The sequence below is a fragment of the Trachurus japonicus genome, chromosome 5, assembly GCF_045865225.1.
Source record: "Trachurus japonicus isolate A0001 chromosome 5, Traja_1.0".
NCBI classification, from domain to species: domain Eukaryota; kingdom Metazoa; phylum Chordata; class Actinopteri; order Carangiformes; family Carangidae; genus Trachurus; species Trachurus japonicus.
In genome coordinates this window covers 19,943,322-19,958,866 of record NC_140911.1, presented here as the reverse complement: position 1 = coordinate 19,958,866, position 15,545 = coordinate 19,943,322, and the positions used below count along the sequence as shown (strand labels likewise).

General features: G+C 41.3%; 1 protein-coding gene across 21 annotated transcripts in view; it reads left to right on the top strand.

The window, feature by feature from the left end:
- The window catches only part of ptprt (protein tyrosine phosphatase receptor type T), a 329,374-nt gene that overhangs the window by 287,692 nt on the left and 26,137 nt on the right, over positions 1-15,545 (top strand). For 12 of the 21 annotated variants that reach the window (XM_085776699.1, XM_085776697.1, XM_085776696.1 and 9 more), the window contains 4 exons: positions 9,686-9,762; positions 11,473-11,509; positions 11,949-12,046; positions 13,885-14,001. In XM_085776699.1, the coding sequence (XP_085632825.1) occupies positions 9,686-9,762; positions 11,473-11,509; positions 11,949-12,046; positions 13,885-14,001 (329 nt within the window). Of the gene's footprint in view, positions 1-9,676; positions 9,763-11,472; positions 11,510-11,948; positions 12,047-13,884; positions 14,002-15,545 lie in introns of all 21 variants that reach the window. The other 9 variants (XM_085776698.1, XM_085776693.1, XM_085776692.1 and 6 more) reach the window with 1 other exon arrangement.

Genomic DNA, 15,545 nt, shown 5'->3' with positions numbered 1-15,545 from the left:
CCTCTTTACACACAGCAGGTAGGCAGGACTGAAGTGGTCCTCTTTGACTGACAGATGGATGAATTTATACTCGCCACAAAGCAGCATTCTCTGCTCCACACAGCAGATACTGGAGCAGGCGTGCAGACAGACGCCTTTCAGGCTGTCATCTCAATAGGGGAATTAAAACTTTTTCATATCGTTGCCATGTTTACAGCCAGTCATTGTTTACCTATTTATATTAAAACAGAAGGGACATATTTAGGCAGATATTAATTTTTGTTTGCATCAGTATCACTGTATTAACATAATGCTGCTTGACGTGTAGTATGTAAAAGCCATTACATTTATCACTAATTTGAAGAGCTGGTTGTGCTCTCTGCAGGTGATCTCCTCACACACACACACACACACACACACACACACACACACACACACACACACACACACACTCTGCTCCTGACAGCCTTCAAACAGCTGGAAGCATCATCTTGAGGTGTGTGCTTGTGTGTGTTCAACTGTGTAAGTCGACAACATTCAGAGTTATTTGACACACCAGCTGCAGGGAGCTCTGGTCTTAATAAGCTATTACACACTATAATACCTCCAGTACGCACACACTCAAACACACACACACACACACACACACATACAGTAGCTGCTGACACTGGAACACACACATCACTTGAACACTGAAACACGACTGGAATACTTTCAAAGTTTCACGCACACACACTGAAGATGATCCAAAACATACGAGTACACAGGGAAGTGTTGAAAGACACACTTTAACACACTTACACGCTACTCAGGCTGTCTCACACACACACACGCACACACACACACACACACACACACACACACACACACACACACACACACACACTTACACTCAATCACACATGCTATTAAATTCCCTAATGCCTTGAGCCGGCCTGACAGCGCAGTCTATGTGGTGAGTGAGTTGAGCTCCACAGGGAGTTAACTGATTAAGTATATCTGTGACAGACACAATCCCTGCTTAGTGGCTACTAAAAGAGGAGGCGAGGAGAGCAGGAGGAGGAGGAGGAGGAGGAGGAGGAGAGGGTAGATGAGAGGGAAGGAGTGAGAGGAGAGGAGAGTAAAACATCTTGTTCAGCAGTTTCAACTTGCTCCTGTGAGCGTTTCTTCTTCTTTGTTAAAATACCAGCTCCATCTGTTTAACGCAGACGTTTTAATGAGTTATGGCGTCTGTCAGCTGACGAGTCTCTCGTCTTAGTGAGCTTCTGTGTGGCTGTTTTATTTAAACCTTCCCTCCATATGTTTCTCACTCGCTTAAAAAGATTTAAAATAGGATTGCACAATTAATTGCTACGTAATCAAAAGTGACCAAGTGCATCATTCAAATTACGTGAGCTGCAACTTTTATGTTTTAATTCATTTATTTTTGATAGAGGTAAAATGTGTCACAACACCATACAGTAGGTGTTGTGCTGCTAGAGAGATACCTTCAACAAATCATATTCCCAAGACATAAAGGGACATTGAAGATTGAACAAAGAGCGCAAACATCACATCATCTATTTTATATTGTTAAATGAAAATGAAGCATAATTGACCATTGAAACTGAAATCCCAATATCTGCCCATGTCACAATATGATTTTCTTTCCTTTCATACAGTCCGAATCAAAAAACACAAAAACCTTCTAGTATCTCACTGGCACCTGCTCTGAAACTTCAGTGCTGCACTGTGCTTAAGGTCCTTTAATGTCCATCAGAACCATCATCACATCACACCCGTTTACACCTGGAATTAACATGCGCCTCGTATCCAGATTCTATCTGGATACAATATGATCAGATAGCATTTACACCTGGCATTATTATTATTATTATAATATGTGTCTCCAGTGTCCACATTATGCACATATGCGGATACAGGATGCATTACCGTTTACACTTGTGTTCATGTGGTCACAATGCCTCTTTGACCCCCTTCAGGGGTGGTTTGGCCGATTGGATCACAATCCGTCCTCAATGTGTGTGCGTTTACACCTGTACTTTAGTGGTCAAGCACTTTTCGATTGCAATCCAAGCACTGAAAATGCTAATGCCAGGTGTAAACGGGGTAACAGAAGAAAATTCACATGGGGAGGGGTAATTTAAGAAGAGAGTATGAGACAATATTTAGTAGCAGATATTTTCCATCATGCATCTGTTCTGCATCAGAGCTGTTGTTGTCTAACCCCCCGCCACTGTAAAATAAAACCTAATAGGCATATTGAAGCCTTGCATTTACTCTCTGTAGCAGCAGCTGTTTCACTCTCCTGCTTTTCAGTCAGCCAGAAAAATAATGGAGTATAAAAGGCAGAAAACAAAGGATTTAACTGCCTCATAACTCAAGTGGCTGTAATATATCTGCAGGAAGTTGATATGGGTTTTTTTTAATATTAATGACCCTGCAATTACTGCGCACCAGTGCTCATGAAAACAAAAGCCTGAGCCACTGGTGTTTTCTTCAAGTTCCAACCCACCAGGAAAAGTTGTTGAAGCTCCATATTTCCTCTGAAGTGATCCATGAAGAGATATAAAAACCATCTCAGTCTGGTTTTACATCTCCTCCCTAAGGCTTCTCTCTGGAGCTCTATAGTAACAACAGGTCAGTGTCGGCCAATCAGAGGACAGGAGGCTCTGAGCCTCTCTTCCTTATTGGCTAACTGTTTTGGGAGTGATCAAGGTAAAATAGAGAAGATTTCCGGTAAAACACTCAAAGAAATCAGATTCTGCTGGTGTTTGGTTGCTGGTCAAGTGGGTCTGGTTTTGTGACTGCTTTGTTGTGACATCATAAAGTCACAGAAGTCCTGACAGCTGGATAGGTTCAGTTTCTGAATACAGTCAGTGTGCATTGTGCACATTGATTTTGTGCTTGATACTTTCACAATATTAATATAGAACCTAAACCTGATTCATAATAACATTTATTCATTATGGAGGTTTAGTATCAAATTATAATGCATTCACAAATGAATAACAAAACTAAACAGTGGTAAAAATATTTAAATTTACATATTTTGATTTGGGCTTTAAAAAAAAGCCAGGCTCAAAAAAGTCCTCATCTAGGAGTGAAAATAAGTTTCCCAGGATTATTAAAGAGGAATAAAAGTAAAGTTAAGGAAGCTGGGGCAGGGATTTGTATGAGAAGAAGGAAACCTTGCCAGGCTCTAATACATTCAGTTCAGAAAAGGTCATAGATCATTTGAATTTCGAAATCTGATCCGAGTTGGGCCGTAGGAGAATTTCATTAGTCCTGTTTTCAGTGGTGTGGGTGTTATATAATCTAAGTACATTTTGAATTTCTTTTTGCCTTGTGGCGTGAGAACAGTCTTGGGTAGACGCTGAACGTGAAGCAGTAGAATGTAAGATATTCACCAAACTAGGAGATAATGACTCCATAGATTATCTCCTTCTCCAATTGAGGTATTTGCAGTTTATCATGTGGGTCCTATTTTTTTTTTTGGGTGATGCGTGATGTAAAAAACCAGCTGCTCCTGTTTGTGTTGTGCTACAACAGCAGTCATTAGGCTCTGCTGGCTCTTGCTCATTGTGTTTGTGTACAGCGGCTGTGTGGAGGCTTTCAACACAATCTGATCTGATGTCTCCAAATTACAGCTTTCTGCTGCATTCAGTCCCCCCTTCCTCCATCCCAGCCCTCCCCCCACCTCCTGCAAATCTCTCCCAGATAAAAAAAAAAACACAGAAGTCTATTTTGTTTGGCCTTTTCTGGACCCCTCAAGTTAACAAGTTCTCCCAAACAAAACTTTTTTACAATGTCTGCCGGGGTAATGACAAGAGGAGAGGACGATAGAAAAAAAAAAGAGATGAGTCACAGAGAGAGAAAATGGAACCAGCAGACTAAAAGCAGAGTGTAGAAGAGAAGGTAGAGGAGGGGGGTGGAGATGCAAGGTTATGGGAGAGGAAGACTGAGCATAGGAGTGGAGCTCATTAATGAGTAATGGGTTTGTGGCCCTTCGCCCTTGGACACCGCAGCTTTTGATGACTTTGTTGTTGCTCCAGCACTGCCGACGCCAACGGGAGCCTGAGAGCACACGCCTGCTCTGTTTCTATGTCAACATCTAGATGTAGACTGTGGAGATGGAGCTGAGCAGATACATGATTCAAGGATATCGATCTGGACCTGGACCTGCAAACTACAGATCTATAGAGTTTAGAGCTTTCATGATATTAGATCTCAGCTCCTCCATAGGTCTTTGTTCACACACCTATTACACATACAGTACATTAGACTAATTAAAAGAAGATTTCAGGTATCTTTGTCACACACACACACACACACTGTCAGCCTCTTCAAATCTGTGGCCTGTGTCCAGATCTGCAGTGTGTGCAGCCCAGTACTTCCTGCCATCTCAGCCCAATTAGAAACACCCCTCCCTGGGCAGAGAGAAGTGGAAAGGGACCCCTCCCTCCCTCCCTCCCTCCAGCCTCACTGGCTCAGTGGCTCTAGTATCATAACAGCCTCTGACACCAGCCCTGCACACTTACTGCTGTCTGAAGGAGCAAGACGGTATGGGGCTAGAGAATGAGGGAGAGGAGGAAGAGAAAGGAAAAAGAGGAAGGGGAAGTAAAGGAAAGAAAATGACTAATAGACAGAATTAGTTAAAGAAACAAATGATAAAGAGAAAGAGAGGGAAGGAAGATGTGGTAGAAGACGGAAGAAAAAAAGAGACAGGGAGGGAAAGAGCAGAAGGCTGGCAGACAACCCCCTGTTGTGTTTGTTTTTACATGCAGGGTGTGTGTGTGTGTGTGTGTGTGTGTGAGAGAGAGAGAGAGTGTGTTAGTGAGCTGATAGCTGATGACAGTATCTTGTTCCGGCAGAGTGGAGTCATGCTGCCATCATTGTTGCCGCTCAGCCAGAACTGGAAAATTACTCTAATAGAAGTCGTACAAATAATTCTCCTCAAGGTGATCTCAGAAATGATCATCAGCCAGCAGCTCCAGAGCGAGATTCTGTAGAGTAGATTCTACACAGATGTTCATCAAGAGGAACTGGGTCCACTGGAGGACGATGTGTTCATGTGGTGCAGCAGGAAGTGAGGCTGTGGCCCCGTGAGCTCCAGCGCTGTAGAGTCAGACTGCTGTGGTGAGGTTGATGGGAACTTCATAGCTCAAGTGAAATGCAGCGGTCCATTCTCCACCTGTCCCCACAGCAACCAAGATGACATTTCCCAAAGACGATTCTGACAGTTTTCACAGTTATAGCAGCTGAACTGAAACTCAGTGACTCACTGACATTTAACAGTGACATCCTCACTGTTGTTTTAATACAATCTTTGTTTTGATTATATTTTTATTATACAGTTTTCTTTTACATCTATTTATTTGCGTCTCTGATAAGTACATTGAACAAACTGCGTTATCATCTGCTGTACAAATAAATGCACCTTAGTTACTAGTGCATGAAACGTGGGCTTGCCTAAGCAATGAAGGATCAACCTGTTGGACCCTTTGTCACTCTGGGGAAGAGGGAAAACCTTGTCGCATTGCTGTTACACAATCAGTCTTCATGCTGCCTCCAAAGGTTGTGGACCCTGAATTGGGGCACAGCTATTATGTTTTTCAATTGGTTGGATGTGATATTAAGTGATTGTGGTCATGGTGAAAGTGCTGATGGATTTCTGAAGCCTCGGCGAGAATTATGTATTGAAAGAACCAAGGAGAAAATGATGAATGAGCTGCACAATGTCAGCAGGTGAATCAGAACCAATTCCTCCAGATGCCGCATCCAAGAGAGACAGCATATATCAGACATAGACTCTTGTCTTACCCACAAACTGTTATATATGTCTCTCCTCACTAACACCACATCACTATCTGAAACTGGTCCTGTCTGGGTCTGAGTTATTACCTCTTCATCCCTGAGACCTTTCTGTTGGAGCGATGCCTCCTGGACACTGTCAGTCATAATGAAAGTTAAACTTGGAGCTCTCGTAGGGTCTGTCCGTCTCTCTCTGTTCTTTTGAGCCCTGCACTCTTCAGCGTGTCTCAGTGATTTTGTTCGAAGTGATTGAACAAATTGGTGGTGTTTGGTCACTGGAATCGTCTCTGCAGTGATAGAATTTGACTTCTTTCTGTGTAGTCTTCACTGATGCCCAAAGACAGCCCTGACTTTCTTTTTAGATAAACTGCTCAGGTTGAGGCCCAGTGTTCAGGCTTGTGTGTGTCTGCTGGGTGTGACTGCTACCTTGTGAATGTGAGTGCAGCATTGGGAGAAGTATTAACCAACTTAACAGACAGAGTTTTTGTGAGGCTGAGAAATGGAGAAAGGAAACTCCTGGTGTGATTTGGCCAAGCAACACCAGTCACCAATTAGTTTCAGTCATGATTTTGAGACTGGAAAGGAAGAGCCACAAGCCGGTGTCGGGAGATGAAACCACAAGGTTGGCATCAGGCACTTCATCACAGACCTCTTTAGACAAGATAAATGGTGACGAAAAGAAAACAACAACAGGCTGATCTTTCTCTGCTGGACTCCCCTGGCTTCCAGATGCAGAGCGACACAGTAAAATCATGCCAGGAGTCAGTATTCCCATGTTACCGCAATCTACAGTCACTTGATGGTAAAGTCCTAATGTCAGAGCTTGCAAACATGGAACCCAATTAAACAAACTTTAGTAAATCAATTTAAAATAGGAGACAGTGACATTTGAGGTAGTAATTCGCAATTTTATTTGAACCCCAGCAGTTTTCACCCAACAGCTTTGTTGGTGATGTTCACCTTATTTCAATCTACCTCCAAAGACACAAGGTCCACTTCCCTGCCTGTCTTGGAGCTTTTGAACATTTCTCAAGGTTCAGTTGAACAAGAAACTACAATTTTGATCTCAGAAATACAATAATTTGCTTTACAGTAATCATCTTAAAGTAGTCATCTTAATACTAGGTCTACTTTACCTTTTCCAACTACACCTGTGGTCATTATCAGCTCTTTAAGGTTGTGTTGAGTTCAAAGTTAAGCTTCTCTGTAATTTTCAGCTGCTTGTGATTATTTTTACGCAACTACTGTAGGATGATCACTGTGTTCCTTCCATGAATAGAAAACGTTCACACTTCTATTCTAAGATTTTCACCAAAAACAAAAGAGAAATATGTTCATGCCTACTTGACAAACTGATTGTTCCCATGCCCCCACTATAAACACAGAGGGAATGGATTACAATTGGAGGAATGAGTCATCCTGCACGCAGTAGCTCTGCTCTCGAGGCAGAAACAGAGAAATCTGCCCTTTACAGTAGCATTGTCTGTGCTGTATGAAGCCGTGCAGCTGTCTTCCCTTGCTCCTCTGCAGCTGCATGTAAACACCTTCTCAGGGCCATGTTTGCTTTTGAAATACAAACGAGTGAAGATCGGGGGGTGAAGTTCTTAAAATGTAAAAAAGAAAAAGAAAAAAAAGTGTTTGGTAAAAAATGCTGATCTCTCTTTTCCTAATGCGGTTCTGAAGCCTGCCCTGTAGCAAACAGAGCTTTAAGGTGTTTTTTTTCTACATCAGTCACTGAAATCATATTAGCACAGAGGGGAATCAATCTTTTTTCTTCTCCCAACCCATATCCCTCCATCTCCATCTCTTTCTTTACCTCCTCCCTCTCTGCTCTTTCTGTTTTCTTCACATCATCTCCCCTTCACCTTCATCTGCTCTCAAAACCACCTCGTTTTCCCTCCATTTCTGTTCCCGAAAATTGGAACTAAAAAAACAGAGAAATTACAGGGACATTATGATCATTAGCAGAAGTATCATCATAATGTGGTCATATGTCCTAAAGACTAATGGGGTTGAACTGAATCAAATCAACATAAGAAGGAAAAAGACAGAGAGCGAGGAAGGAAGATGGAGATAATCAGACTGAATCACGCCTGCCTCTTCTGCAATTACCTGCGTGTTAAAACTAAACAAAATTGCTGCCCACCATCACCTATAATCAGCGTCCCCCACCCCACTCCCTCAAATGGGGCAGAAGAAAAGCCAAATTAAAGTCTTGGTGATGTACAGAGCCATGTGATGTGCAGAGATTCACTAAATGTGCAGGCGTACCCTGGTTGTTTACAAAACAGGTACAGGAGAATTTCTAGATGAGGTCACCATGTTCTTCTCTTCATTATGCACAATTATATTATGACAGAACATTAGATTAAGAGTAGTAGTCTTCATATTGATAACAAAGACAAACCATGTGTTGCAGATGAGGCTGACAGTAACAGTAATAAAGAGGTTTGTATGACATCCCTGAACCACTTTACCATCCTTGATAATAAAGCAGTAGAATAAAACTGTATGTGTATTAAGCAGGTGGATGATTGTTACTTTAACACACTATAGATGATTCATTCAGCTAAAATGGAATTGAAAATGCCTCTGAGACCTTAAAATACAATTTGATTGATTTTACAACACTACTTTCTTTCGTTTCTCTGTTTTTCTCTCCACATTTAGTTTCAACACAGTGCAGGTTGCGATGGGTTAGTTGCAGAGGGACCATAAGAAACCCATAAGGACCGCTCTTAGATAAAAAATAAAGAATAAATTACTTTTAAACCCCCAGGGTTTAGTGATGTGACTGCGTTAAAATCTTAATTTCCCTTTCCGACAGTGAACTCAGTAGTTTGTAGTTTTGAACCGTGTTGACGTTGTTGTGATTCCTCAGATTTGCCAGTCGGTTCCAAGGTTTCAAGGTTTCAAAGCTCCAAGGCTTTTAGTGGAACACAGAGCTATGTTTCTACAGAAGCTCGTCCTGGCAGCCAACTAATCAGCAGTAACACAAAACGGAATGAAAACAGAGACGTTAGTCAAAGAGTTTCCGTTGCTGATCTCACTTTCTCAGGATTAGAGGTCACTGAATTATTTGGCAATAAATAAACTTGTACAGTATCTGCTGATAGAAGCAGTTGGAGCAGTGTTTGTCCCATAATCCTAATTTATCCACAGTGTCCTTGCTCTAACTTTGCATTGAGGGGCCCTGCACAAAGTGTTAAGGCTGTTGTGTTTTTATGCCTTATCACATGTGTTCAGATTATCTGAGTGAAGCAGCGACAGAGAACCAAGTGAACTGAAGTTAAAAAAAAAAAAGTTAATAAAATCAAAATGATGTGGCTGAATGAAACCAGACCAGATGAAACCACAAGTCAGACAGAGGTTGTTTTGGTGTCTGTTTGTGAAAGTTGCAGTGGTAAAGTTTATTCAACTAAACTTACTTGGTTAATTAGAACAGCATCTTATTCCAATATCAGTTTGATGTAAAAGATTTATGACAGCTGATATTTTGTTAGTTGTGTTGTTTTTGTTACCCACTGGGGTTATTAGCAAATGCTTCAACTCACAGATGTCACCTAAACGCCTCATGTACAGTATAGGCTAGCTATTGGCTGTATTGTGTTTTTATAGACTGTGTTGTCATTGTAAAATGTGCCAATATAGGGACCATGGGGGACACCCTTTGTCTGTGAATTCTTCGTTTTCCTGACGTCACATTGCTCTGACGTTGATGCCTGCTAGTTGCTTGGAGACAGGAGGTGTTTCGACAACCAGCCAGGTGCCATGATGTTTGTGGCGTGGATGGTGTCGGTGTCAAGTCCCAGCCCCACTCAGTTAGATGCTCCGATCTGTGGGTAAATGTAACTTTAGGCCTGTTGTATTTTTGTGCTATCTGACCCCACAGACGACCACACCAGAGTCCGCCTGCAGCTGTTGGATGGAGACCCCCACTCTGACTACATCAATGCCAACTATATCGATGTGAGTCTACTCACACACACACACACACACATACACCCACACCAAGAATGCACTGTAACTATAATCTAAAAGCTACAGTTTCTTGTTTGAAGAATATCACATTTCACTTATAACTTTATATTGAGTTTTATTCCAACAGAAAATAAAGGCATGTGGCTAAATTTGCATTTTTATGAGGAACTAGTTTGTTCATATTAGACTGAGAGAAACTTCACATTTGCAGTTAGTGAATTATATTAAGTTTCAGCTTGTGAACACATTCACCACTTTTCAGCATATTTGGAAAGCACAACTGTAATGCTACAAACAATAACAAAACACTGAGAGCAGTTACAGAAGTGCGTTTCATGGGGCGTCCTCCATTATGATTGGTAAAAACTGTCAGGTTGTTTTTGTTTATACCGACTTGAAGAGTATTGATTTATTTCTCTGTTGTTGCTCCTCCTTCTGCCTGTAAAAACATGGAGCAGCGCCACTCTGCCACATTGCAACCCACATTGTGGTGAAGGTGGAACTGTGATTCCAATGATAGAAATAACACACAGTCAAGTGGCAAAAAGACTGCAGATACTGGACCTCCGGTGTGTCCCTGGGTCTGGACTACTGTAGTTATTCTTCAGATCTACTGAGAAAGTCTGTTTCAAATGTTTTTATTGTGAAGCAGATAGTATATCAAATATACAGTACATCCATCATGGTTTATGCAATGCTTCAATATTTTGTAATATAAGTAACAAAGGTGTCCTACGAACAAGTAAATAATTGAAAGAAAAAGAAAAAGAAAAATAGATGGGAGAAAAATCAGAAAAATATACCAAAATAAGTAAATAAATACCTACTGAGAAAGTCTGAACCGTCTACCAGGAGATGACCACTGATGTGTTAAAGACACCTGAGTTTAAGTGTAACTACTGATAACCATTTAAACACACACATTGATCATATCAACAGATGATTTGTCTCGGCAATGTCACACCCCCCCCCACACCCACCCATCCTTCAAGTGACACTTTAATCTCATTGATATGACATGATTTTTAATGAATTTAGTATAAATTGCTTATTTGCAATCAAACAGCATGCTCTTAATGACAGTAGGATAGTGATAAATACTCTCATCTCAGCAAGGTTATCTGTCTCATATGGGCGGGTTAGGGTGAGGGGATTGGGGGGGGCGGGGGTGTTGAGGTGAATAAGGAATAATGATTGGTTGGAGAGTGGTCACTTTTCATGGAGGAAAAATTAAAATTGTCAGTGTTATTTATTTTGATGTTTATTTGGAAAATGACCTTGAGCTGCCATCTGGGAGGAGTGGGGTGGTTGGGGCCAAATGAAAGAGGGGAAAGAAAGTTAAAATTGAAGAAAGAGAAACTGACAGATGCAGTGAGGCAGGAAAATGATTGAAGGGGGAAAGAAATGAGGGAACTACAAATAAGGAGAAAAAGTAAGGAATCACTTCTGCAGGAGAAAGAGGAGGAGAAATGATGGAAGATGAAAAGATGGATTAGAAGGTGCGAGAAAGGAAACGAAGAGGAGAGACTGTGAGCAACAGATTTAGAAAAAGACACAAAACACAGAAACAACTCAGGAAAAAAAAGAGGAGGATGTGAAAGAAAGACAGAAACTAAAAATAGAGAGAATGAGGGGAAAGATGGAGGTGACTCAGGTACGAGGTTTTTTATGCTTCTTTTTTTTCTCTCCATCTCACAGGGGTACCACAGACCCAGACATTACATCGCCACACAAGGTAATTAAACTGACATGATGAGTGTGTGTGTGACTGTACTTGTGATACGTGTGTGTGTGTGTGTGTGTGTGTGTGTGTGTGTGTGTGTGTGTGTGTGTGTGTGTGTGTGTGTCTAGCAGCCACCTGGTAAATGTCGTCCTTTCGGGCTGGAAGGCTATTACCACAACCTCCTAAATCTAAACCGCCGTATAAAATCCCCCTGACAAATTTAAGACCCCATTACCTCAAACCCCCGAACCACTATCTGGGATTGATAGTGTGTGAGCGCACGTCTGTGTGAGTGCACATGTGTCCAGGTGTGTATGTTTTATGTGTGTGTGTGTGTGTGTGTGTGTGTGTGTGTGTGTTTGCTGTGGGCACTGAGGCATTTTTAGGTGATGTTGGAGTGTGTGCACGTGTGTTGGTAAGTTTCTATCTCTAATTCCTGTGTGTGCGTCAGGTCCCATGCAGGAGACGGTCAGGGATTTCTGGAGGATGGTCTGGCAGGAAAATTCGGCCTCTATCGTCATGGTTACCAACCTGGTGGAGGTGGGCAGGGTAAGTTAATCATCTGAGGGATTACAGAGTGTGTGTTGCGTTTGAAGAGGTCCAGCACCTGTAGAGGTGTGTGTGATAACAACATTCAGGCGTTTAAGGTCTCTAACGGCCTTATATTACCAAGAATGTTTGATTGGTAGCAGCTGAAAATAATAAACAATTATATTAAAGCAGAAGTAAGTGATATATTTGTGTTAATATAAGTCTTAAATAGTTGTATCTTCCGACAGCAATCACTTCTATAGAGTGTTTGGTCTGAAACACGGGTCTGTCAGTCACTCTGCTCTGCTCTGAGCCCAGGAGAAAACATTTATCGTATCCTACAGTTTTTATCCAATGAGGAGAGAGAACGGCATGCAGGGCTGTGTGTGCAGCCAAGGAACGCCGTGAATGTGGCGACGTAGGGACGAGGACTGTTATGGTGCGTTCAAGGAAACTCGTATTTTTCCGACCGTGAAGTGGTACCAGTTCGATCTGGTACGAGTTCACGGGTCAGAAGTTACGAGTGGCCGTTATAGTGACTTTCACAGGTAAAACAGGTCGGAAAAACACGAGTGGGTTGCCTGGAACGCTACAAAGTCGTAAGTTGTGACTTGAAGCTGTAATTTACGGTTTCAAAAGCCTGCCTGGAACGCAGCATTAGCGAAAACGACCGGACCACTTACTTCTGCTTTAACATTTCAAAAGTTAACGTTATATTGAGAAACTTCATTACTTTGATTTAAGTTAAGAAAGATGAGACGTTAACACAGGTCAACTGAAAACTGTTCACAGAGGCCGTTTACATCCGCTGCAGCGACTGTGAACCAGCGGGACCTGCAGCGGGTCATCAAGTAGACCTATTTTTAAAAAGGCTGAGTGGAGACCTGGTTACCTGAGTAACCAATGCACAAATCATTTTTCTCTTATCCCCATTATAGAACCTCTGGTTTTTAATCACAGTACTTAAGAAACCCTGTTGCTTAAAATTACTGAACACGACTTCTTATTGTTGTTTGAACAAATGGCAGGAACTGATGTCATTTGTTCTAGGGATCAATCAGTCAACTTTTATTTGTATAATTCAGTTCTTCACAGACTGCATGGGACACACTTACATAGAAAATAGACCAAAAGAAACATCATGAAAAAGCACATCATGTTTGTTTTTCATCAGTCTTGTCACTTGTGATATTAAAATCTGAGTGGTTGTAGTCAGAGTTGATCTTTTCTGAGAGTGTAATTTACCCCACAGTGTCCCTGCTAATTTTACATCAATATCCTTCAAGCAGCAAATAATTAGTCGCTGCAAGCAGCTGCTCATAATGCAGGATGATCCATTATAGTGATGATGATGATGATGATGATGATGATGATGATGATGATGATGATGATGATTACTCAGCAGGAAAAGAATTGTAGAATCAGTCTTTTTATCAGTTTTGGACTACGGTGATATCATTTACAGACATGCAGCAGCTACAACCCTCAAACCTCTGGATTCCTCTAGTGGTTTATTATTTCTTAAAGTCCCTTTTGTACACTCAGAGTTTGGTAAATCTGCCTTTTCCTTTGATGCTCCCAACTCATGGAATATTCTCCAACATACTTTGGGGCTGGAGATTATTCCTACTCTTGCTGATTTTAAACATATGGTGTCTGACCTTTGTAAATCATCCTGCAACTGTTATTAAATGTAATTGTTATGTTCTGCTGCTGCTTGTAAACTCGTCGTCCCTGTAAATGAGGGAAACCTCAGTGACCAACGAGTTAAAATAAAGGTTTAAATAAATAAATAAATGATGATGATGATGATGATGCTGGTGCAGCTCTGAGTGTCACCTGTCCCTTCTCTCCAGGTGAAGTGTGTGCGTTACTGGCCCGATGAGACAGAGGTGTACGGCGACATCAAGGTGACGCTGATAGAAACCGAACCGCTGGCGGAGTACGTCATACGGACCTTCACCGTGCAGAAGGTAACAGGACACAGAGACACATTGAGTTTGAGTTTGATGTGTGTCCCCATTAGGGATGTCACGAATTCTTAATCCCCAGGGGAAACATTTGAAATATTCAGGTCATGAATTGTCATCTATACCAAATGTTTGCATTTATTTTAATCGTTTTTTGTTTGGTTTAGCTTTTTTTTTTTTTATTAAAAATGAGACGCTAACATTTAAATTCCTACCAATTCAATGTTACGTTAGTTAAATGGACCAGTATCTGAGCATTTACCTTTATTTTTGTGCACATCTGCCAATAAGGTTCCAACATCAAATTTTTGTGAAAGTAACAGTATGTGGGAATCTTTACGATTAAATAATTGTGGCGTTTAATACCACGATTAATTGTGAAAACAAGTAATTGTGACATCATTAGTCCCTATGGTGATGTTTTTACTACATCATGAACATCCTCTGTATTTACCTTTGGTCACTTATAGTACTACAGTACAGTACCAATGCTATAGTAACATTGGTACTGTATATATATATTTTACTGATGCAGCGTTCGAACCCCGTCTCGTCTTCGCGCTGCTCATTACTCCTCACTAACCCAGAACCTGGATTAGGACTTTAGCTGATGTCTGTGACTGGGGATTTGCTGCGAGCGATTGGACGAGCGCTGTTATTTTTCTTAGTTTTTTTGCTGTTTATGAGGTGTCTTGAAAGTGTAACTTGCACGCTTGTAGTCAGGAGGAAGAGATTTGTAGGGACAGCAGAAAAGACAGCACAGATGAAACATGGCCGTCACTGTTGAGATGCAGAAAGCCTCTTGGCCATGCCAGAGAGAGATCTTGCTTGTCCTAACTGTTTTGTCACAGTTTCTCTCCTGTTTTCTACCGTTTTTCGTCACGTCGCAGCCTCGTCTCTTTCATTAGCCTCATCTGGTCTCACGTGTGAAAAACCAATGTTGACAGAGCAGCTTACACAGTAATTACAGCTTTCAAACCCTGTGCTTTACTGTAGTTGAGGATCGGCTGCATAGATTTGGTCACTGATGAAAGAACAGAACCACCAATAGATCAATGGTTACTAATTATTAAAATCATGTAGACAACTTCAATGCACATTTCTTATCATCCATCCATTTGTCTGTTTTGTCTTAATGATCCAAACATGTGGCATAAAAAACACGTCACTTTTACTATTTTAACAGCCGAAATATAAAATAGTCGCTAGTTTAAAATTGTTGGACTACATCTCTTCATTAATAATGGGAATGTTTTGGTTGTAACATGTAATGTGCCGATCAGAGCGCCATCATCTCACAATCCCTTTTTAAATGTCCAACGTTAGATATCACCTCTGTTACGTCATGAGAAGGGGAAACACTGTGAAATGAGCACTTCACTCTCCAGATAGTTGAAATTAAAATGACAGTAAAACAGCGAAACAGAGCGACACCGACCCCAGATTGATTCTAGTTCTTGCTCTTTCCACACCTCCGTCTGCCTCTCTGGTTTTTTCTTATATCCTGTTTTTTTCCCTTTCGCCTTCACTCGCGTGAAAGCAGCTTA